This window comes from Salvia miltiorrhiza, chromosome 1 (genome assembly GCF_028751815.1).
Source record: "Salvia miltiorrhiza cultivar Shanhuang (shh) chromosome 1, IMPLAD_Smil_shh, whole genome shotgun sequence".
NCBI classification, from domain to species: Eukaryota; Viridiplantae; Streptophyta; class Magnoliopsida; order Lamiales; family Lamiaceae; genus Salvia; species Salvia miltiorrhiza.
The window spans coordinates 8,207,067-8,232,026 of record NC_080387.1 but is presented as its reverse complement, the minus strand read 5'-3'; the positions used below and the strand labels follow the sequence as shown (position 1 = coordinate 8,232,026).

The 24,960-nt window shown below is 41.0% G+C and overlaps 2 protein-coding genes and 2 long non-coding RNA genes across 4 annotated transcripts; 1 reads left to right on the top strand and 3 right to left on the bottom strand.

The window, feature by feature from the left end:
- Positions 1–661: 661 nt before the first annotated feature.
- On the top strand, positions 662–3,091 carry LOC131006487 (uncharacterized). Its single transcript, XR_009095546.1, has 3 exons — positions 662–856; positions 2,244–2,306; positions 2,782–3,091. It is a non-coding gene; the product is annotated as an uncharacterized LOC131006487 (long non-coding RNA).
- A 2,460-nt stretch (positions 3,092–5,551) lies between these two features.
- Positions 5,552–7,842, bottom strand: LOC131006486 (uncharacterized). Its single transcript, XR_009095545.1, has 3 exons — positions 7,753–7,842; positions 6,303–6,365; positions 5,552–5,827 (listed from the first exon to the last, which is right to left on the bottom strand). It is a non-coding gene; the product is annotated as an uncharacterized LOC131006486 (long non-coding RNA).
- Positions 7,843–18,999: 11,157 nt separating this feature from the next.
- Positions 19,000–19,599, bottom strand: LOC131013586 (uncharacterized). The gene has a single exon (XM_057941745.1). It carries the CDS (start codon positions 19,597–19,599, stop codon positions 19,000–19,002), a length of 600 nt encoding a protein of 199 aa, XP_057797728.1.
- Positions 19,600–19,848: 249 nt separating this feature from the next.
- On the bottom strand, positions 19,849–20,403 carry LOC131013499 (uncharacterized). The gene has a single exon (XM_057941644.1). It carries the CDS (start codon positions 20,401–20,403, stop codon positions 19,849–19,851), a length of 555 nt encoding a protein of 184 aa, XP_057797627.1.
- Positions 20,404–24,960: the final 4,557 nt, after the last annotated feature.

Sequence of the window (24,960 nt, the reverse complement as noted above, 5' to 3'; positions counted from 1 at the left end):
AGGTACAAATTTCGAGGACGAAATTTCCATAAGGAGGGTAGGTTGTAATACCCCGGATTTTCGATCCTAGGTTTCACATGATCCTATTGATATTATTAAGATATGATAGATCCCTAATTCCCGGATAAAAAGAATAATTATCCTAGCAATGATTTAATGAGTCTTGATGCCTAGGTTTTCTCTAAAAAAAAAAGAGACGGTAAATAAGAAGATGATTATTTTATTTTTCCGTGTGTTGTTGATTTCAATAAATATATATATTTATTTTCATTTCAAAGTATGAAAAACAAAGTGCATATTTATTTCGAATACGCGTTTGTTTTAGTTCGGTTTGAACGATTACGGGCCCGTATAGAGGGCCAAAGGTGGGCCGATTCTTAGAGAGCCTTGGGCCGATTTTAAGGCCCTATTTTAGAGCCCAAATGCAGCCCATTTCAGCCCCCAAAGCCCACTTACACATCAGCCACCCTTTCAAATTCAAAAGGGGATAAGGGTGATCATTACATGCATGGGGAACTACCAAAATGCATGGGAAGTGCAAGAGTCTCACAACCAATGCACCCATGCATTGGTGGCAGCCACCCTACCCTCCCCTAGGCCTTATTTTCGTTCCCCCTCCCTCCAGTTAAGTCATTTGGCTGATGCAACTTCCTCTATACTCTTTAACTCTCTCTACAAAGCCTAAAGCCTCACTCCCCCTCCATTTTCGTCCCTCCTCCTTCCCCCACCCTCACAACTTTTCTCCCACCATTATCACACTCCATAGAAGCCCTTGAAGCCCCAAGAGAAGTATCAAAGCAAGGGAGAGCGTGGAAAAACTAGGGCGTAAAGTTAGAGTGAAGGTTGTGCTTCGAGGGTGAGTTTTTCTTTGATTTTCTCAACTGAAAAAGCTTTATGGCTATGGATTTTTACACATGTGTGTGATATATTATGTGAGTATATGATTTATGATTTTAGATGTTCATTTTGGTAGATTTTATTGGGTGAAAAACCGTGCATGAGGTAAGGCAGCGAATCTGCCATAAGCACACTGCTCCGGCAGTGTTTTGCAAGACGATTCCAGCCATCCAAAAGGTCCCCAAAAATTCCCAAATTAATTGTGTATCGTTTTCAATATGTTTTCTATACTAGGATAAAATTTCAGAATATTTGGAGCTCGTATGTTTTAAATATGAATTTTTGAACATGACTGCCTGTCTGAAATGCAGTTCTGGTAAACAATCTTTGGGAGGCCATAAGTCAAGTTTCAATCGGTTAAAACCTTTGAAACTTGAATATGTCACTCTAGACTCCCGTATCTTTCGTTTGGTATCAGCCTCACCATTTCTGAGTAAGGAAAACAACTGGTATAAATTCTTGAAATCTAGTTCTTATTCTTTGTACCATCTAGTAGCTTTTACAAACCTACGAATTTGAGGTGGAAAAGGCCAACCTAAATCTTTGATTCTCAAGCCCATTTTTCTACTAAATATTCATTGACATGTTAGGAACTTGTTTGTTTATTTATATAATTTTTGGTAAAGACTAAGGTGGTTTTTCTGATTTAAACTTTGAATCTGCCGAACTTGAACTCTTTTTGTGCACTGAAATTTGGATGTTAATATCTCCTAAACCATGAATCTTCTTGGGGTAAATTCAACTGGAGAGTGTTACACTGTCTCCCTAGTTTTCGGATTGACCTTGGAGTTCCTAGTGGCGTTTTGTAATGGGAGATATGAATTTTTAAAGAAGGCCCATTGACTTGGTTCTAATCTGGAAATCTGAAATTTCCATATTTTTGCTTGTTAAGTACCCATCTTTGAATGGGCATATCTTGCTCGTTTGAACTCCGTTTCATTCGATTCAAATTGGAGAATGATCCTTGAAATGTCTAGTTTCCAGAATTTCCTTTGGAGCCTCATTTAGAGATCCGAGGCAGAATTGGTGTCTGTTGCAAAACAACCCCTTAAGAGCTCAAGTTGTTGAATTATTTTCTAAGTTTGAAAGTTGGTTTTAAAGGATGTTTCATGAAATATTATGTATATGTGCATGACGAGTTTGGGATATGTTTTGTGCAAAGTTTTCATGAAAATGAGTGAGTTAACCTAGATAAGGCATCAAGATAAGCTAACGTATGTAAAATGCATAATCCCTAGTTCGATTTTGCGTTGTAAGTCCGGGAATAGGTTGACCTAGAGATCCTAAGCAGACAATGGTTTTTGTTATCCATGATATGCTCTAAGAGTTAAGAACTCGTCTTGTAGGAATTGGTCCGCAGGACGGTGCCACAGCTTAAGATCACCTCTCTCTTTCACACCGAAGATCAGGTGGGTTATATTTGCAAAAGTATATTGGGTTAGTAAGCCCTCTCTTTTTATACAAGCAAATATGTTTTAAATTGTGAATGCATGCAAATATTTTGTTTGGTTGTTACAAAGAACAAACGGGGTTGTCCCCACAGAACAAACGGGGTCGTCCCCAAACGATCGGCTCTGTCCCCGACGGGGGCCAGGGTAGTGTACACAAGTAAGAAGTCTAGGTATGGGATTGATTCGGCCGGGTCTCCCATACTTAGCACCAAGAAAGGTAACATCAAACCAGAAAGGCGCGCAAAGGTTAAAAGAGCTGCGGCTCACAAGTATTTCAGAATTTATAGTAATTATTTTTCAAGTATTGCTATATTTTCTTACAGGCATGCATCTCACCAAGTATCACAGTTCTTTACAAACCAGTTTAAAGAAAAAGGGGCATTAACTTCACTGAGTGCATTAGTACTCAGCCCAAAGTTTTAAATCATTTCAGGTTAATGGAGTCGGGCGCAGCGGGGGCTAGGTGGTGGTGGTGGTCTGGAGCTGTCGACAAGGTTTCTCAATGATATTTATTTCCCATAACCTCGATCACCAAACATTTCATTTTGTTGGTTATGCCCTGCGTGGCGATTATGAGCTTGTTTACTGCTTTCCCTAAACAACTGAACAATTGAGTTGCTCTTGGGCACTCAGACACCGTGATAACGAACTCTCTAAACTTGACCGGAGTCCTCATACTTCGTGTTAAGTTGGGTTTCCTTTGAGCAGAACGATTAAAGAATAGGTTCATTAATTCCGCTAATTAACCAAGTTTTTTTTACCAAAATAGTTAAGTTACTTACTTCCGCTAAATAACCTTGATAATCACACCCAGTTCAGCGTGGCTGGCCCCTAGATAAGTCGGGCCAACCTACCCCGGATTTTCGATCCTAGGTTTCACATGATCCTATTGATATTATTAAGATATGATAGATCCCTAATTCCCGGATAAAAAGAATAATTATCCTAGCAATGATTTAATGAGTCTTGATGCCTAGGGATTATGCATTTTACATACGTTAGCTTATCTTGATGCCTTATCTAGGTTAACTCACTCAATTTCATGAAAACTTTGCACAAAACATATTCCAAACTCGTCATGCACATACACATAATATTTCATGAAACATCCTTTAAAACCAACTTTCAAACTTAGAAAATAATTCAACAACTTGAGCTCTTAAGGGGCTGTTTTGCAACAGACACCAATTCTGCCTCGGATCTCTAAATGAGGCTCCAAAGGAAATTCTGGAAACTATACATTTCAAGGATCATTCTCCAATTTGAATCGAATGAAACGGAGTTCAAACGAGCAAGATATGCCCATTCAAAGATGGGTACTTAACAAGCAAAAATCTGGAAATTTCAGATTTCCAGATTAGAACCAAGTCAATGGGCCTTCTTTAAAACTTCATATCTCCCATTACAAAAGGCCACTAGGAACTCCAAGGGTCAATCCGAAAACTAGGGAGACAGTGTAACACTCTCCAGTTAAATTTACCCCAAGAAGATTCATGGTTTAGGAGATATTAATATCCAAAGTTCAGTGCACAAAAAGAGTTCAAGTTCGGCAGATTCAAAGTTTAAATCAGAAAAACCACCTTAGTCTTTACCAAAACTTCTATAAATAAACAAATAAGTTCCTAACATGTCAATGAATATTAAGTAGAAAAATGGGCTTGAGAATCAAAGATTTAGGTTGGCCGTTTCCACCTCAAATTCGTAGGTTTGTAAAAGCTACTAGATGGTACAAAGAATAAGAACTAGATTTCAAGAATTTATACCAGTTGTTTTCCTTACTCACAAATGGTGAGGCCGATACCAAAAGAAAGATACGGGAGTCTATAGTGACATATTCAAGTTTCAAAGGTTTTGCCCCGATTGAAACTTGACTTATGGCCTCCCAAAGATTGTTTACCTGAAATGCATTCCAGACAGGCAGTCATGTTCAAAAATTCATAATTAAAACATATGAGCTCCAAATATTCTGAAATTGTATCATTGTATAGAAAACATATTGAACACGATACACAATTAATTTGGAAATTTTTGGGGACCGTTTGGATGGCTGGAATCGTCTTGCAAAACACTGCCGGAGCAGTGTGCTTATGGCAGATTCGCTGCCTTACCTCATGCACGGTTTTTCACCCAATAAACTCTACCAAAATGAACATCTAAAATCATAAATCATATACTCACATAATATATCACACACATGTGTAAAAATCCATAGCCATAAAGCTTTTTCAGTTGAGAAAATCAAAGAAAAACTCACCCTCGAAGCACAACCTTCACTCTAACTTTACGCCCTAGTTTTTCCACGCTCTCCCTTGCTTTGATACTTCTCTTGGGGCTTCAAGGGCTTCTATGGAGTGTGATAATGGTGGGAGAAAAGTTGTGAGGGTAGGGGAAGGAGGAGGGACGAAAATGGAGGGGGAGTGAGGCTTTAGGCTTTGTAGAGAGAGTTAAAGAGTATAGAGGAAGTTGCATCAGCCAAATGACTTAACTGGAGGGAGGGGGAACGAAAATAAGGCCTAGGGGAGGGTAGGGTGGCTGCCACCAATGCATGGGTGCATTGGTTGTGAGACTCTTGCACTTCCCATGCATTTTGGTAGTTCCCCATGCATGTAATGATCACCCTTGTCCCCTTTTGAATTTGAAAGGGTGGCTGATGTGTAAGTGGCTTTGGGTGCTGAAATGGGCTGCATTTGGGCTCTAAAATAGGGCCTTCAAATCGGCCCAAGGCTCTCTAAGAATCGGCCCACCTTTGGCCCTCTATACGGGCCCGTAATCGTTCAAACCGAACTAAAACAAACGCGTATTCGAAATAAATATGCACTTTGCTTTTCATACTTTGAAATGAAAATAAATATATATATTTATTGAAATCAACAACACACGGAAAAAAAAATATTCATCTTCTTATTTACCGTCTCTTTTTTTTTTTAGAGAAAACCTAGGCATCAAGACTCATTAAATCATTGCTAGGATAATTATTCTTTTTATCCGGGAATTAGGGATCTATCATATCGTAATAATATCAATAGGATCATGTGAAACCTAGGATCGAAAATCCGGGGTAGGTTGGCCCGACTTATCTAGGGGCCAGCCACGCTGAACTGGGTGTGATTATCAAGGTTATTTAGCGGAAGTAAGTAACTTAACTATTTTGGTAAAAAAAACTTGGTTAATTAGCGGAATTAATGAACCTATTCTTTAATCGTTCTGCTCAAAGGAAACCCAACTTAACACGAAGTATGAGGACTCCGGTCAAGTTTAGAGAGTTCGTTATCACGGTGTCTGAGTGCCCAAGAGCAACTCAATTGTTCAGTTGTTTAGGGAAAGCAGTAAACAAGCTCATAATCGCCACGCAGGGCATAACCAACAAAATGAAATGTTTGGTGATCGAGGTTATGGGAAATAAATATCATTGAGAAACCTTGTCGACAGCTCCAGACCACCACCACCACCTAGCCCCCGCTGCGCCCGACTCCATTAACCTGAAATGATTTAAAACTTTGGGCTGAGTACTAATGCACTCAGTGAAGTTAATGCCCCTTTTTCTTTAAACTGGTTTGTAAAGAACTGTGATACTTGGTGAGATGCATGCCTGTAAGAAAATATAGCAATACTTGAAAAATAATTACTATAAATTCTGAAATACTTGTGAGCCGCAGCTCTTTTAACCTTTGCGCGCCTTTCTGGTTTGATGTTACCTTTCTTGGTGCTAAGTATGGGAGACCCGGCCGAATCAATCCCATACCTAGACTTCTTACTTGTGTACACTACCCTGGCCCCCGTCGGGGACAGAGCCGATCGTTTGGGGACGACCCCGTTTGTTCTGTGGGGACAACCCCGTTTGTTCTTTGTAACAACCAAACAAAATATTTGCATGCATTCACAATTTAAAACATATTTGCTTGTATAAAAAGAGAGGGCTTACTAACCCAATATACTTTTGCAAATATAACCCACCTGATCTTCGGTGTGAAAGAGAGAGGTGATCTTAAGCTGTGGCACCGTCCTGCGGACCAATTCCTACAAGACGAGTTCTTAACTCTTAGAGCATATCATGGATAACAAAAACCATTGTCTGCTTAGGATCTCTAGGTCAACCTATTCCCGGACTTACAACGCAAAATCGAACTAGGGATTATGCATTTTACATACGTTAGCTTATCTTGATGCCTTATCTAGGTTAACTCACTCATTTTCATGAAAACTTTGCACAAAACATATCCCAAACTCGTCATGCACATATACATAATATTTCATGAAACATCCTTTAAAACCAACTTTCAAACTTAGAAAATAATTCAACAACTTGAGCTCTTAAGGGGTTGTTTTGCAACAGACACCAATTCTGGCTCGGATCTCTAAATGAGGCTCCAAAGGAAATTCTGGAAACTAGACATTTCAAGGATCATTCTCCAATTTGAATCGAATGAAACGGAGTTCAAACGAGCAAGATATGCCCATTCAAAGATGGGTACTTAACAAGCAAAAATATGGAAATTTCAGATTTCCAGATTAGAACCAAGTCAATGGGCCTTCTTTAAAAATTCATATCTCCCATTACAAAACGCCACTAGGAACTCCAAGGTCAATCCGAAAACTAGGGAGACAGTGTAACACTCTCCAGTTGAATTTACCCCAAGAAGATTCATGGTTTAGGAGATATTAACATCCAAATTTCAGTGCACAAAAAGAGTTCAAGTTCGGCAGATTCAAAGTTTAAATCAGAAAAACCACCTTAGTCTTTACCAAAACTTCTATAAATAAACAAACAAGTTCCTAACATGTCAATGAATATTCAGTAGAAAAATGGACTTGAGAATCAAAGATTTAGGTTGGCCTTTTCCACCTCAAATTCGTAGGTTTGTAAATGCTACTAGATGGTACAAAGAATAAGAACTAGATTTCAAGAATTTATACCGGTTGTTTTCCTTACTCAAAAATGGTTAGGCCGATACCAAAAGAAAGATACGGGAGTCTAGAGTGACATATTCAAGTTTCAAAGGTTTTCACCGATTGAAACTTGACTTATGGCCTCCCAAAAATTGTTTACCAGAAATGCATTCCAGACAGGCAGTCATGTTCAAAAATTCATAATTAAAACATACGAGCTCAAACTATTCCGAAATTTTATCATACTATAGAAAACATATTGAACACGATACACAATTAATTTGGGAATTTTTGGGGACCGTTTGGATGGCTGGAATCGTCTTGCAAAACACTGCCGGAGCAGTATGCTTATGGCAGATTCGCTGCCTTACCTCATGCACGGTTTTTCACCCAATAAACTCTACCAAAATGAACATCTAAAATCATAAATCATATCCTCACATAATATATCACACACATGTGTAAAAATCCATAGCCATAAAGCTTTTTCAGTTGAGAAAATCAAAGAAAAACTCACCCTCGAAGCACAACCTTCACTCTAACTTTACGCCCTAGTTTTTCCACGCTCTCCCTTGCTTTGATACTTCTCTTGGGGCTTCAAGGGCTTATATGGAGTGTGATAATGGTGGGAGAAACGTTGTGAGGGTGGGGGAAGGAGGAGGGACGAAAATGGAGGGGGAGTGAGGCTTTAGGCTTTGTAGAGAGAGTTAAAGAGTATAGAGGAAGTTGCATCAGCCAAATGACTTAAGTGGAGGGAGGGGGAACGAAAATAAGGCCTAGGGGAGGGTAGGGTGGCTGCCACCAATGCATGGGTGCATTGGTTGTGAGACTCTTGCACTTCCCATGCATTTTGGTAGTTCCCCATGCATGTAATGATCACCCTTGTCCCCTTTTGAATTTGAAAGGGTGATGTGTAAGTGGGCTTTGGGGGCTGAAATGGGCTGCATTTGGGCTCTAAAATAGGGCCTTAAAATCGGCCCAAGGCTCTCTAAGAATCGGCCCACCTTTGGCCCTCTATACGGGCCCGTAATCGTTCAAACCGAACTAAAACAAACGCGTATTCGAAATAAATATGCACTTTGCTATTCATACTTTGAAATGAAAATAAATATATATATTTATTGAAATCAACAACACACGGAAAAAAAATAATCATCTTCTTATTTACCGTCTCTTTTTTTTTTAGAGAAAACCTAGGCATCAAGACTCATTAAATCATTGCTAGGATAATTATTCTTTTTATCCGGGAATTAGGGATCTATCATATCTTAATAATATCAATAGGATCATGTGAAACCTAGGATCGCGATCAATGTGATGCCATTAGTTGTGTACAAGAGATTGAATATTGGTGACATGAGGAACACCCGTGTGGTCATACAGTTGGCCGACAGATCCAACGCTTACCTTGAATGAGTGGTGGAGGATGTACTGATCAAGGCTGGAGATTTAATCTTCCCAGGTGATTTTTATGTTCTGGACACTGGACCTGAAACCGGGGAGAATGCCATATTATTGGGAAGACCGTTCACGATGACCGCTGGAACCAAGATCGATATGAAAACCGGAATTTTAACATGTGAGTTCGATGGAGTCCAAGAAGAATTCAACATCTATGAGACCATGAAGATGAAACAAGCAATGGAAACGGTGGACATGATCGATGTGTTTGAGCCATTGGTGCAAGAACAGGGAATTGCTTTTGGTTCCGGGGATACTATAGAGAAAGTGATTCAGTATGGTCTGACTGATCGAGATGCAGAGCATATGGAGGATGATGAGATGAAGGAAGCCATCATGGAACTATACTCTCTCCGAGAAAGTACCATGGAAGCTGAATTGGAGGTAGACCAGAAGATCAAGGAGCTAATTCAGGAGGTCTACTTAGCTGGAGGAACAGAGACAAGCAAACCAGAGTTGTTGGCTCAGTATGGGCAGAACGAGAAGCTGTTGCCATCAATCCAGAAAGCACCCATGCTAGAACTCAAGAAGCTGCCTAAGCATTTGCAGTATGTTTATTTGGGCCCAGAAGAAACGCTCCCAGTTATCATCAGTGCTGACTTAACCCGTGTGCAGCAAGATCGATTAGTCAGAGTATTACGGGAGAACAGGGAAGCCATCGGTTGGACCTTAGCCGACATCAAAGGCATCAGTCCCACAGAGTACATGCACCACATCTATCTTGAGGAAGGAGCCAAACCTGTTCGAGACTCACAAAGAAAGATGAATCCCGTCATGAAGGAGGTAGTCTTGAAATAAATTCTCAAGCTACTGGAATTGGGAATCATCTATCCCATATCCGACAGCCAATGGGTGAGTCCAGTCCATGTCGTACCGAAGAAGTCAGGAATACAGGTTGTGGAGAATGATCAAGGCGAGCTTGTACCCACCCGTTTGCAAACAGGATGGAGAGTTTGTATTGGCTACAGGAAGCTGAATGAGGCAACCAGGAAGGATCACTTCCCATTGCCCTTTATCGACCAGATGCTGGAACGACTAGCTGGGAATGCCTATTACTGTTTTCTCGATGGATATTCCGGATACATGCAAATCTTTGTGGCACATGAAGACCAGGAGAAAACCACTTTCACCTGTGTATTTGGAACATTTTCATACCGAAGAATGCCGTTCAGATTATGCAATGCACCGGGAACCTTTCAACGGTGCATGATGAGCATTTTCTCCGACCTACTTGAGAATTGCATTGAAGTTTTCATGGATGACTTCACTGTATATGGTAGCTCATTCGACACATGTTTGAAGCATCTATAGCTTGTGTTGAAAAGGTGCGTGGAGAAAACCCTGGTCCTTAACTATGAGAAATGCTATTTTATGGTAAGGAAAGGAATAGTGCTGGGGCACGTGAGTTCGGAAAGGGGAATCGAAGTGGATAAGGCGAAGGTTGATTCCATCGCCAAATTGCCCTACCCGACAACAGTAAAGCACATACGGGCGTTCCTTGGTCATGCAGGGTTCTACCGGCGATTCATTAAAGATTTCGCCAAGATTGCCCAGCCCATGACCAGACTTCTTCAACAGGATGTGCCGTTCGAGTTTGATGACGATTGCAAGGAGGCATTCACAATTTTGAGAAACAAGTTGGTGTCAGCCCCCATTATTCAACCTTCGGTATGGGACTTACCGTTCGAAATTATGTGTGATGCCAGCAACCATGCCGTTGGAGCAGTACTGGGGCAGAAGAAATGCAAAGAGAGTTGTGTGATCTATTACGCATCCAAGACTCTGAATCCAGCACAATGCAGCTATACCACTACCGAGAAAGAACTCTTAGAAGTGGTGTTTGCCATAGAGAAATTTCGTTCCTACCTTTTGGGAACAAAGGTGGTGGTCTACACGGATCATGCAGCGTTGAAGTATTTGATGGCCAAAAAGGAGTCCAAACCTCGGCTCATCAGGTGGATTATACTTTTGCAAGAATTCAACATCGAAATAAGAGATAAAAAGGGAGCTGCCAATCTCGTGGCGGATCATTTGAGCAGGTTGCAACTGGAAGAGGATGATGGTATGCCCATTACTGATACTTTTCCAGACGAAAAATTATACTCTGTATGCACCCGAGTGGAAGGAGAAGAACTGTATGCTCTAGCCAACCAGGAGCCATGGTATGCCGATATAGCTAACTATCTGATCACTAAAGAGTTGCCCCCAGGATTGACAAGGTTTGAGAAAAGAAAGTTACTTGTGCAAGCACGATTCTATTACTGGGAGGATCCATATCTTTGGAGAACTGGAGCAGACCAAGTCATACGGAAGTGCATACCTGAGGATGAACATGCCCAAATTCTAGACATGTGTCATGGAACAGCAAACAGCGGGCATTTTGGGGGAAAGCGCACGGCCCACAGAATCTTAGAGAGTGGATTCTACTGGCCCACCATATTCGCGGATGCAAGAAAGTGGGTACAGAGCTGCCCGAAGTGCCAGATGACTGGAGGTATTACCGCAAGAGATGAAATGCCACAAGTTCCAATCATGCCAGTTGAGATTTTTGACGTGTGGGGAATTGACTTTATGGGGCCTTTTCCAAAGTCAAGGAACTACGAGTATATTCTGGTGGCAGTTGATTATGTGTCAAAATGGGTTGAAGCTAAGGCAACCACAAGCAATGATGCTCACACCGTGGCAGGATTCCTGAAGGAGCAAGTGTTCGAGAGGTACGGTATACCCAAAATTCTAATCAGTGATCAGAGGTCTCACTTCTGTAATGCCACTATCAGAGCACTAACTAAGAAGGTGGGGGTGACACACAAGGTCACTACAGCATATCACCCCCAAGCCAATGGCCAGGCTGAGATTTCCAACAGAGAGATAAAAAGAATCTTGGAAAAGGTGGTACACCCTAACCGCAAGGACTGGAGTAACTATTTGGGGGACGCGTTATGGGCATACCGAACTGCTTTCAAGACACCTATTGGAATGTCCCCGTTCCGCTTGCTTTATGGGAAAAGATGTCATTTACCTGGGGAAATCGAACATAAGGCGTACTGGGCAATCAAGCAAATCAACCTCAGTATGACCCTAGCTGGAGAAGCAAGGAAGTTGCAGCTGAGTGAGTTGGAAGAACTTCGGTTGAAGGCTGACGACAATGCGGTGCTCTATAAAGAGCGGACCAGGAAGATCCATGATGCCAAGATCAGAAAGAAGGAATTCTTGGTGGGACAAAAGGTCCTATTGTTTAATTCACGCTTCAAGATGATGGCTAGGAAACTTCATTCAAAATGGTCAGGACCATTCGTGATTAAAGAGATCTTTTCAAATGGGAGCATAGAAGTGTACGATCACAATGGAGTTGATACGTTCGTGGTGAATGGGCATCGCCTGAAGCCCTACCATGAGCTTGCTCAAGTAGTAAAGGAGAAGGAGGAATGCCACCTTCTCGACCCTGTGTACGAATAAAGAGCGAAGGAGTGTCGAGCTCAAGACGGGAAACAAGAGCGCTTGCTGGGAGGCAACCCAGTGTGGTTTCTTCGGTATGGCCTTTACCGAATTTTCTTTTCTTTTAAGTTGTTCTGTTTTGTTTGGATGCACTAACTTGCAGATGAGATGGGCCGGAAAAGGTAAGAAAGGGCGGAGGCCCAGTGGAGATTTCAAACCCACTTTGCGTTGCAAAGTGTGTAGGTGGAGGATTGGGAATTTTGCGAGCAGGAGAGGTCTAACCGGGAAGGGGTGACGTCAGAGAGGCGGAGGCAGCAGTCTGACATGATGGGACGGGAACGTTTGGGTTTCCGAAGGAAATTTGAATTTCAAATTTTGGGGAGATTATTCTTTCCTTAATTGTCGCAGCCCGGTTCCGACACTAGTAATAGCGGGGACCGAGTATCGATACGACTAATAAAAGGAAGGGGGAAGATGGAAAGAATACATAGATCAACAGCGGAAGCTCACAAAGAAACATGCTAAGGAAAGATCATCATAATTCATCAAAAAGGAATAATCGTCAACATCGTCATAACTCGATAAATATCATGAATCTCAACATGAAAAGCAAAACAAACATAGCTAGATTTTTATGTAGAGTCATAATATTCAGAGTGTGATAACAAAAGGTGAACCGACTATATGTATGAAGACACATAATCGTGAGTAAACTGCTTGATTTAATATAACATAACTTCATATCAAAACTCTATCGACAAAACAGACATACGATAGAGAAAGAAAACGTCAACCCGAAACATTCCCCACCAGCACCGCACCATACTCCCCCTCCGCTTATCCTGCACGTTTAGAAATACATGCAGGGCGTGAGTACATAATACTCAGTGGGCATATCGCCGAAAACAAAGCTGCTCATAGAGCTATAAATTGAACTTGCCACATTTCAGCAATACACAGGAATTATATCTTAAAAGAACCTGTGCAAGCAGTTTTAACCATAAACATCATAATTAAGTGTCTGCAAACAAGTACTCGACATGTATGTACCACATCTACAACTCTTCATCATCATCAACGTACTGAGAAGTAGGCCTCCTTCTCAAGCACCGTGACCGGCCGACCCGAAGACGGCTCACAGTCACCTCAGTGTACACTAGCCCTGGAAGGATAGCTATCAACTGCCTAGGACCCGATCGTCTCATCTCAACTCATCAGTAGAGGGTAAACATACAAGCTCAACATCATCATAAAAAAATATTGGCAAGTCAATAATTCTCAAACATCATCATAATCTCAAAACATCAAACATCTCATAATTTCATCATCATTTAAAATAGTTTAGAAAAGCTCTTAAATTGTATACTCAAAATAATGCCCACCTGAAGACCTTACTCAAAATCTCCCGTCAAAGTGGAGTTACTTACTTCCTTGCTCTGCTCGTGTCTTCAGGGATCATCATCATCGAAAGTTCATGTTATAAAATGAATCTCGATTAGAAACTCATTGACTAATTCTCAAACCTTAACTCATGCTCTATCTCATATTCTATCTCCTTACTCAACTCTATATAAACTCTCCAATCATCTCACATCCTTAAGTTCAAGGATAGGTTTCAAGAAAATCATGGTTCTAAGTCTCGATTTATCTCTCATATAAGGTTCGTCTAATCTCATTCAAACACATAGGCAACACAATCACATAAGGCACATAAGAAATCACAATCAAACATCAACAAAACATGCTCTATTTTTCACTGACTCGACTTCAAAATTTAAACTGTTCTGACTCCGACATCTCCTGGACTTAAGACTCATACCAAAAGAAAGATCTTCGAGTCTAATTTCATTAAAAAAAATTAGAGTCGAAAACTCCAAGTGGTTTGAGAGATATGATGTTTTTACCACGACCTACCATTTCTGGCAGTTTTGTGAAACCGAAAGTTAAAATTTTTGAAAAATAGTAAACGTTGTCAAACTGGGCTCAACTTTGGTGGATATCTAGCTAACACAATAAGGTTGATACCATAAAAATTTTGAAAGCTAGATCACATAGGAAGCTACTGAAATAAATGACTCTTTCCCCTGTTCTCTGAAATTCTCGGTAATAAAGTGCAGTTTAGGTTTTACATTTTAAAGAAATATCAAAAGAAGTTGAAATGGCTTGAAATTTTACCAGGGTACTCAAGACTCATGTAGGGACTTTCTATAAAATTTTCAAAGCTATTAGACATCGACAAACAATCGATCACAGTAGGTCAGTAGGCCTACGAAATTTCTCCAATTTGTACTTAAAACTCATATATCTCAAAAACATCTCTAACTTGAATATAACATCATAACTCTCAACAACAAACTCATACCAAAACTCATTTCATCACTTCTAATCATCAATTCTAAACCATCACTTAACATCATAGCATGCTCAAGAACTCATATAACCACTCAAATCTTGACTTTCTTCATGAACTTCAACTTTCCAACATCACACAACCTAACACCTTAATATTCCATATCTCAAAATCAATTCATGCTTTTCATTCAAAGACAAATAAATAACGTCTTAATAGCATGCATATACTCTCCACTTAAAGTTAGAAGATGACAAAATTTTAGAAGACTTCCAACCCTAGTAATTTTCGAAAATTACCAGCTTGAATTAGGAGTTGTTTTCATGCTTATACAGCTTAATTATGAGTAGATTTATGTGTTTAGAGGCTTACTCTTATGATTTGTGTAGAGAAAAGTATAACTCCACCTTCTTGATTCCTAGCTCGAACCTTCAACCCAACTTTTGTTCTATGGATTCAAAAGTGTTTTCAGCTTGATTTAATCGGTGGTTATGGCATAAAAGTAGCTTGTGAAGTTTTTTTTTTCTATCACATCAATGGTGTTGGGTGAAGACAGTCGAGAGAGAAGAGAGAGAAAAGAGAGAGGAAAGGGACGTCTGCTATGAGGGATGAAAGAGAAATAAGGTACTTTATTTAATCCCATTTACTTAGCCACCAAGTGTTTCAATAAAAACACATGCTTAATTATCCAAAAAAAAAATCTTATCCGATAACTATATTTATCCACTTGCTTTGACTCCTCTCTCTCTAAAGTCGGTTCCGCACCAGAGCAGAGCGCATCTCAACCATCAGAGCAGAGCTTGATTTCAGCTCTGCCTCCAGAGCAGAGCTCACTCAGCTCTGCCTCGCTCGTCAGAGCAGAGAAGAAATACTCGCCAGAGCAGAGGAATGCTCGCCAGAGCAGAGCAGAAAAAATTCACGTCAGAGCAGAGAAATGAATTCTCGGCTCAGAGCAGAGGAATGAATTCTCTGTCAGAGCAGAGGAATGAATTCTCTGTCAGGGCAGAGGAATGAATTCTCTGTCAGGGCAGAGGAATGAATTCTCTGTCAGGGCAGAGGAATGAATTCTCTATCAGGGCAGAGGAATGAATTCTCTGTCAGAGCAGAGGAATGACTTCTCTGTCAGGGCAGAGGAATGAATTCTCTGTCAGAGCAGAGGAATGACTTCTCTGTCAGAGCAGAGGAATGACTTCTCGGTTCAGAGCAGAACAAACACAACTCGACAAAGTAGAGCAAAACTCAAGGCAGAACAGTGCAGACAAGAGCAAACTCGAAAACTCATCAACTTTTTCGAGAGCAGAGCTCAACTTCAGCTCTGCTTCCAGAGCAGAGCTCGGTTTTCAGCTCTGCTGCCAGAGCAGAGCTCGGCTACTCCAGAGCTGCTACAATTTATCGAAAGAAAAGAAATTCAAACAGCATCTCAATCTCAACTCGTTTTCTCAAACTGCTCACTCGCTATCTTTATCATTAATTCTATCAGACTCATATCTCCATCTAGAATAATAACTCGTCTCATCAAATAGTGTAACTCTAATACTCAATATCTCTATTTATCATCATAACTCCATCTCATCTTAATTATAATCTCATATCTCAGTACCGTAGTAGTCTCTGTAGTGTCTCGACACTACTACTACTCATAAAAGTACGGGGTGTTACATCCTACCCCCCTTAAAAAAAAATCGTCCCGAAATTTGAATTATTCACCTTCGGGAAAAAGCTCGTGATATTTCTCTTTCATCTTCTCTTTAAGTTCCTATGTTGCTTCCTCTTGCCCATGATGTCTCCATTGGATTTTCACCAAAGGAATTGACTTGTTTCTCAGTTGCTGGATCTTCCAGTCCAGAATAGCATCGGGCCTCTCTTCGTAGCTCAAGTCCGGCTCTAGGGACACTTCTTCTTTATGAATGACGTGTTTTAGATCAAACATGTATTTTCTTAATTGTGAAACATCGAAAATGTTATGAACGTTCGCGAAGCTCGGAGGCAACGTAAGTCTATAGGCAACAGGGCCTTCTTTCTCGAGTATATCGTAGGGTCCAATATATCTCGGTTTGAGTTTTTCTCTAACTCCAAAACGATGTACTCCTCTGGATGGGGAAACTTTAAGAAAGACTTTGTCTCCTACATCAAAATGAATCTCTGTTCGCCTGATGTCTGCATAAGACTTTTGGCAATCTTGTGCTTCTTTAATTCTCTGTTGAATCTGTCGCACAATGGCGATCATCTTTTCAATGGCTTCTGGTCCAAGCACTTTCTCTCTTTCCCACGTCATCCCAAATAAAGTGGGGATCTACATTTTCGTCCATACAAGGCTTTGTATGGAGCCATGTTAATAGTTGATTGGAAACTGTTATTATAAGCAAACTCGATCAGGGGTAAAACTTGCTCCCATTGACTTCCTCTATCTAGCACAACAGTTCTAATCATGTCTTCTAAAACTTGTATAGTCCTTTCGGACTGTCCATCCGTCTGCGGATGAAAGGCTGTACTAAAATTCAGTTTAGTACCTAACTCTTTTTGCATGCTCGTCCAGAAACGTGAAGTAAATCTGGAATCTCGATCCTATGTAATCGTCATCCGTACTCCGTGCAATCGCACTATCTCTCGTTTCATTCCTTTCCACCAAAATCTTATTTTTAAAACTTGGTACATCTTCGTACGTCCTGGGTGTGCTGTGTAAGGGGTGTCATGAGCTTCACTCATGATTTCATTTTTCAGCTCTTCTCTATCAGGCACACACGTTCTTCCATCAAATAATATGGCATTGTCTGCCGCTTCTTGATAATTCTCCATCTTCTCGGTTCGAATCTTCATTCGTAACCTCTCCATCTTTTCATCCTCTCTTTGAGTTGTGATTATCCTTGATCGTAGGTCAGATGTAACGTTCAGTGTAGCAATCACTATTTCCGTCGTTTAAGGTGGTATCACTACCTCCAATCTCAATCTCTCGAATTCTTTGATCAAGTTTTCTTCTTGAGTAAGGAAAAATCTTAACTCTCCTTGATTCTTTCTACTCAACGCATCAGCGACAACGTTAGCTTTTCCGGGGTGATAATTTATCCCGCAATCGTAATCTTTCACCAACTCTAGCCATCTTCTCTGTCGCATGTTCAGATCTTTTAGCTCAAAGAAGTACTTGAGACTTTTGTGATTGGTGTATATCTCACACCGTACTCCATAAAGATGGTGTCTCCTGATCTTCAAAGCATGCACTACGGCTGCTAACTCTAAATCATGCGTCGGATAATTCATCTCATGCGGCCTGAGTTGTCGTGAGACATATGCAATAACTCTTCCATCTTGCATCAGTACACATCCCAGTCCATTCTTCGATGCGTCTGTAGAGCCTGTATACTTTTTGTTCGCCTTTGGAACCGCTAAAACTGGGCAGTGGTAATTCTCTTCTTCAGCTTTGAAAAAAAAACTCAACTTACACTCGTTCGTCCACTCAACTTTAACTTCTTTCTTTAGCAGGTGCGTCAATGGCTTAGCGATTTTTGAAAAGCCCTCAATATATCTTTGGTAATACCCTGCTAATCCTAGAAAACTGCGGATTTCATGTGGTGTAGTCGGTGCTCTCCACTCTACCGCTTGAACTTTTGCTGGGTCTACTTCGATTTCTCTCGCAGAAACGACATGGCCAAGGAAATTGATTTCTTTAAGCCAAAACTCACATTTGCTGAACTTAGCATATAGCTTTTCAGCTCTCAAACTCTCTAACCCAATTCTCAAATATTCTTCGTGTTCTCGTTTACTCTTTGAGTAAATCAGAATGTCATCTATGAACACTAACACGAACTTGTCTAAGTATTCGTGAAAAACTCGGTTCATGAGATCCATGAACACTGCAGGAGCATTCGTCAATCCAAAAGGTATGACTATGAATTCATAGTGCTCGTATCTCGTACGAAATGCCGTCTTCGGAATATCTTCCAATCTTATCTTCAGTTGATGATACCCCGTTCTCAAGTCAATCTTTGAAAAAGTGCTCGAGTTGATCGAATAAATCATCGATCCCAGGTAACGAATACTTATTCTTCAGTGTCACCTTATTCAGCTCGCGGTAGTCAATGCATAACCTCCAACTACCGTCCTTCTTTTTGACAAAGAGAACCGATGCTCCCCACAGGGAAACACTAGGTCGAATGAAGCCCAAAACTAGCAATTCTTGAAGTTGCAGCTTCAATTCTTGCAACTCTGTCGGGCCATTCTATGTTGTCCCTTTGACGTCGGTGCGACTCCGGGCTCAAGATCAATCGTAAACTCGAGCTATCGATCTGGGGGTAATCCTGATAAAGCTTTAGGGAAAACGTCTTTATATTCTCGTACGACTGGAACGTCATCTATGTTTGTTTTGGACTCCTCACTCTGATTCAGTTATACAACATACGCGGTTGTATCATTTCTCTGCAAAAGCTTTCGGGCTTGACGCGCCAAAATTATTGGTGACTTTCTCCATTTTCTCTCAACGCCAACAAACGAAGTAGGCTCTTGGCCTGGAAATTAAAACGATATTCATCTCTCCTTGCATTGTATCGGCACATGGTTCTCCTCTAACCAATCCATTCCCAAAATAATATTTATGTACCACATAGACATCATCCTTAGGTTTCTAGCCCTGAGCTTAATCGATTCTAGCTCGAATTCTGAGTCAGGACATATGAGTGAGACCGTAGTGGTTCTGCCTATTGGAGTCATCACTCTTAGATGTTGTGGAGCAGGCTCTATATTCAATTCCATAGTATCGACACAAGTATGGGAAATAAAAGAATGGGATGCTCCCATATCAAACAGTATTACTATGGGTACACCCTTCAACTCATCAATACCTGCTAGATTTCCTCGATTCTTGTCCTGAGCCTTCTGCTCAAGCGCAAACACTCTCTGATGATGGGGTTGATTCACCTGCGGGGCTGGCGGCTGCCTTCCTGACTGACGTGGTCGATAGGCTGGCTGCTGTCGCTGTGGCGGCGGTAGCGGTAGGACTCCTTCCATCGCTTTGAGCTGTGGCTGGTACTGGTTTGGCCTTCCTCCGCCTCCACTTTGCTGGCGATTTGGACACTGATTGGAGTAGTGTCCGATCCTTCCGCAGGTATAGCAGCTGTTCTGTCCCATCTTGCACTCTCCCAAGTGTAGCTTATTGCATTTCGGGCAATGAGGTATTCCTCGCGATCCTTGTGGAGCTGCTACTGGAGCAGTCTGGCCAACGTAAAGCCGTCTATCTCGGTTCTGATAGTGTGGCGGTGCATTCTGACTCTGCCACGGCTTCTTGGGGTCTTGACTTTGGTCGTCCCATTTTCTCTTGCCTTTCTGGCCTTGGCCAGAAAAAGATTGGCTTCCCGATTGAAAATTCGAGTTCAACAGTTACGTCGAAGCTTGACTCATTTTCTCTGGCTGCATAGCCAATTCTATATCTAGCGCTCTGTTCAGTGCTTCAGCATACGTTAGCGCACTCTGGCTTTCTAACACAACTCGTATCTCTTGCTTCAAACCAGAACAAAATAGTTCCGACATCTTTTTGTCCGTGTCCACTCGATATGGGGCATATCGAGCCAAATCGCAGAATTGCCGGTCATACTTGGCTACTGTCTTATTGCCTTGCTTCAAATTGGCAAAATCCGTTTCCTTCTTTTTCCGGTAACTCCGGGGTATATACTTCTCACACATAGCTGCTTTGAACTGATCCCAAGTTAGGGCATCTACTTGCTCTGGGGTCATGGTTCTCTGTTTAGCTTCCCACCAGAAATCTGCAGATCCCTTGAGCTGATAGGACATGCATGTAAGACGCTCGTGATCATCACATCTCAAAAATCTAAAGATCCGTTCCATACTCCGGATCCACTCTTCCGTCTTAGCAGGATCTCCAGATCCATTAAACACTGGTGGATTTTGTCTCAGGAAAAGTTCCTCTATTCTCATCTCTGGTGGTGGAGGAGGTGGTGGTGTAGGATTTCTCTGTTCCTCCTATTCTTCTCGGTTTCTGTTTCTCCTTCTCGGGGGCATACTATAAGGGTAAGAAAGATATATATATATATATATATATATATATATATCAGCCTTAAAGCTAATCTTTTCGTCATCTCAAAATACAAGTTCTATTTTCTCAACTCAAATATACGTCTCAACTCGGTTCTATATATTTCATATAGAATTCTTATCTCGGTTTTCTATATCTCAACTCAATTCTATATTTCTCATATAGAATTCTCATAGTTCTCGTTATCTCTATCGTTCATCTAACATCATGCATCAAATCATCAATCTCAAAACTCTGATGTGACATAAAGCTCTCTAGTCATCAACGTCATCTCTATATAATAGGGAAAATTGCCTCTCTTTTGAGGTCTTACACAAAAGCAAAGGTTCTCTGTACAAAACGCCCTATACTATAATGATGCTTTCGCTATGCAAGCATCATAGGGACTAAGCGTCATATATGTTCTATACTATGCTTCTAGCTATGTACATCGGCTATGCATCACTATATATATACATATACATCTCTAGATAGTCTCAGTCGTCATCTATCAATCTCTCATCTCGTCATCGTCATCGTCATCACCTGATATCCTACTCCCAACATCATCAGTCGGTGCATCCTCACGCGGCTCATCCTCTACATCCGTGTCATACATCGGATAGTAAACCGGCACCTCGGGAATAGAAACCCATGTCTCGGTGCCGTCGTCCGCAACCTAATGCCGTAAAGGCTGGGTTCGCCCGCGTCCAACTGTCATATCCGGAGTTTCCTCGTCCGGATCCTCCTCATCGCTGTCTAACCTCGCAGGTCGAGATCCTCCCTCTTGGGCGCCTCGATAAGGTGCATAGTGGAGCTGGTGCGTGTAAGGCTGTAAAGCCAAAACATCGGAATCTAGCATTGGGGCAACTCTCGAATCGGATGGCCTCGATACCCGCTGAATCTGAGGTTCTGTAAAAACAATCGGCGGTGCTGACCTGATAGGTAGCACTGGCAAGGGTGCCGTCACCGGGGTCAAAACCCATAATGGTAAGTCGGCGCTAGCATATGTGATCATTGCCAAATATGAAAACGGATCGTGCTCCACGACCGGTGAATACGTCTCGAAAACTATCGAATCTGAAACAGCTTGCTCAGATATAATCGGCATCGCCTCACTAAGGGGTGGTGGTGCAACCGGGTAAGGCTCATCTGGCAGTGGGGGTGCAACCACTAACTCTCCACCCTGGACCGGCCCATCGGGCACTTCGTACGGCGGTGCAGAGGGATCACCGAACGCAAAATAACAATGGTTGAGCGTCGCGATAAAACCGCTAATATCACCATACCTCACTCCTCCCAACCACGTAGTGCCCACGAATAGATGGACTAACGTTGTCGCCCAAACTCCCCACGTGGGTGGTAACCGCGGAATCAGAAGGTCGATAGCGTCCGCTCCGTCGATCCCGTAGGGAATAACCCTCTGCCAGCGTCGATGGTAATGCGCTAGAAACTCTCCTAGCGTATCGTCCTCATCTGGCTCATACTCTCTAAACCAGCGTTTCATTACTTCTTCAACAATACGCTGCATCCTGAAAACAAAAACATCGTGTTTCTCAAAAGTGGATACGAAACTTACTTGGTATTCCACCCCAATCATCAACATACTCTTTCTCATTTGGTACGGTGGGGCAACGGCTATACTAGCATCAACATAACTCCCAAATATTCCTCAACTCATGGTTCTCATCATGTTCCATCATGCTCAGATAGTTCCGCCATCAAACATCACATAACTCATCAGTGGGTCAAATCAAAACTCAGCATGAATGCGGAAAGAAAAACATCAAAAGCTTTTACTCGATAAGTCGGAGGAGATGGGGTGCTGGGGTTCTGTTTCGACTGACTCTCAAACCAGTCTAAGAACTCAAATTAGACTAGTACTCAACTCATAAATAAGAGCAAATAAAAGCTCAACTCAATCAAGCATTAGACTCAGAGCAAACGACCTGCTTTGATACCACTCTGTCGCAGCCCGGTTCCGACACTAGTAATAGCGGGGACCGAGTATCGATACGACTAATAAAAGGAAGGGGGAAGATGGAAAGAATACATAGATCAACAGCGGAAGCTCACAAAGAAACATGCTAAGGAAAGATCATCATAATTCATCAAAAGGGAATAATCGTCAACATCGTCATAACTCGATAAATATCATGAATCTCAACATGAAAGCAAAACAAACATAGCTCGATTTTTATGTAGAGTCATAATATTCAGAGTGTGATAACAAAAGGTGAACCGACTATATGTATGAAGACACATAATCGTGAGTAAACTGCTTGATTTAATATAACATAACTTCATATCAAAACTCTATCGACAAAACAGACATACGATAGAGAAAGAAAACGTCAACCCGAAACATTCCCCACCAGCACCGCACCATACTCCCCCTCCGCTTATCCTGCACGTTTAGAAATACATGCAGGGCGTGAGTACATAATACTCAGTGGGCATATCGCCGAAAACAAAGCAGCTCATAGAGCTATAAATTGAACTTGCCACATTTCAGCAATACACAGGAATTATATCTTAAAAGAACCTGTGCAAGCAGTTTTAACCATAAACATCATAATTAAGTGTCTACAGACAAGTACTCGACATGTATGTACCACATCTACAACTCTTCATCATCATCAAGGTACTGAGAAGTAGGCCTCCTTCTCAAGCACCGTGACCGGCCGACCCGAAGACGGCTCATAGTCACCTCAGTGTACACTAGCCCTGGAAGGATAGCTATCAACTGCCTAGGACCCGATCGTCTCATCTCAACTCATCAGTAGAGGGTAAACATACAAGCTCAACATCATCATAAAAAATATTGGCAAGTCAATAATTCTCAAACATCATCATAATCTCAAAACATCAAACATCTCATAATTTCATCATCATTTAAAATAGTTTAGAAAAGCTCTTAAATTGTATACTCAAAATAATGCCCACCTGAAGACCTTACTCAAAATCTCCCGTCAAAGTGGAGTTACTTACTTCCTTGCTCTGCTCGTGTCTTCAGGGATCATCATCATCGAAAGTTCATGTTATAAAATGAATCTCGATTAGAAACTCATTGACTAATTCTCAAACATTAACTTATGCTCTATCTCATATTCTATCTCCTTACTCAACTCTATATAAACTCTCCAATCATCTCACATCCTTAAGTTCAAGGATAGGTTTCAAGAAAATCATGGTTCTAAGTCTCGATTTATCTCTCATATAAGGTTCGTCTAATCTCATTCAAACACATAGGCAACACAATCACATAAGGCACATAAGAAATCACAATCAAACATCAACAAAACATGCTCTGTTTTTCACTGACTCGACTTCAAAATTTAAACTGTTCTGACTCCGACATCTCCTGGACTCAAGACTCATACCGAAAGAAAGATCTTCGAGTCTAATTTCACTTAAAAAAAGTAGAGTCGAAAACTCCAAGTGGTTTGAGAGATATGACGTTTTTACCACGATCTACCATTTCTGGCAGTTTTGTGAAACCGAAAGTTAAATTTTTTGAACAATAGTAAACGTTGCCAAACTGGGATCAACTTTGGTGAATATCTAGCTAACACAATAAGGTTGATACATAAAAATTTGGAAAGCTAGATCACATAGGAAGCTACTGAAATAAATGACTCTTTCCCCTGTTCTCTGAAATTCTCGGTAATAAAGTGCAGTTTAGGTTTTGCATTTTAAAGAAATATGAAACGAAGTTGAAATGGCTTCAACTTTTACCAGGGTACTCAAGACTCATGTAGGGACTTGCTATAAATTTTTCAAAGCTATTAGACATCGACAAACCATCGATCACAGTAGGTCAGTAGGCCTACGAAATTTCTCCAATTTGTACTTAAAACTCATATATCTCAAAAACATCTCTAACTTGAATATAACATCATAACTCTCAACAACAAACTCATACCAAAACTCATTTCATCACTTCTAATCATCAATCTAAACCATCACTTAACATCATAGCATGCTCAAGAACTCATATAACCACTCAAATCTTCACTTTCTTCATGAACTTCAACTTTCCAACATCACACAACCTAACACCTTAATATTCCATATCTCAAAATCAATTCATGCTTTTCATTCAAAGACAAATAAATAACATCTTAATAGCATGCATATACTCTCCACTTAAAGTTAGAAGATGACAAAATTTTAGAAGACTTCCAACCCTAGTAATTTTCGAAAATTACCAGCTTGAATTAGGAGTTGTTTTCATGCTTATACAGCTTAATTATGAGTAGATTTATGTGTTTAGAGGCTTACTCTTATGATTTGTGTAGAAAAAAGTATAACTCCACCTTCTTGATTCCTAGCTCGAACCTTCAACCCAGCTTTTGTTCTATGGATTTAAAAGTGTTTTCAGCTTGATTTAATCGGTGGTTATGGCATAATAGTAGCTTGTGAAGTTTTTTTTTTCTATCACATCAATGGTGTTGGGT

Coding starts and splice junctions, on each gene's coding strand:
- LOC131013586 (XM_057941745.1), bottom strand. CDS start 19,599: ATGGGACAGAACAGCTGCTATACCTGCGGAAGGATCGGACACTACTCC.
- LOC131013499 (XM_057941644.1), bottom strand. CDS start 20,403: ATGAGAATAGAGGAACTTTTCCTGAGACAAAATCCACCAGTGTTTAAT.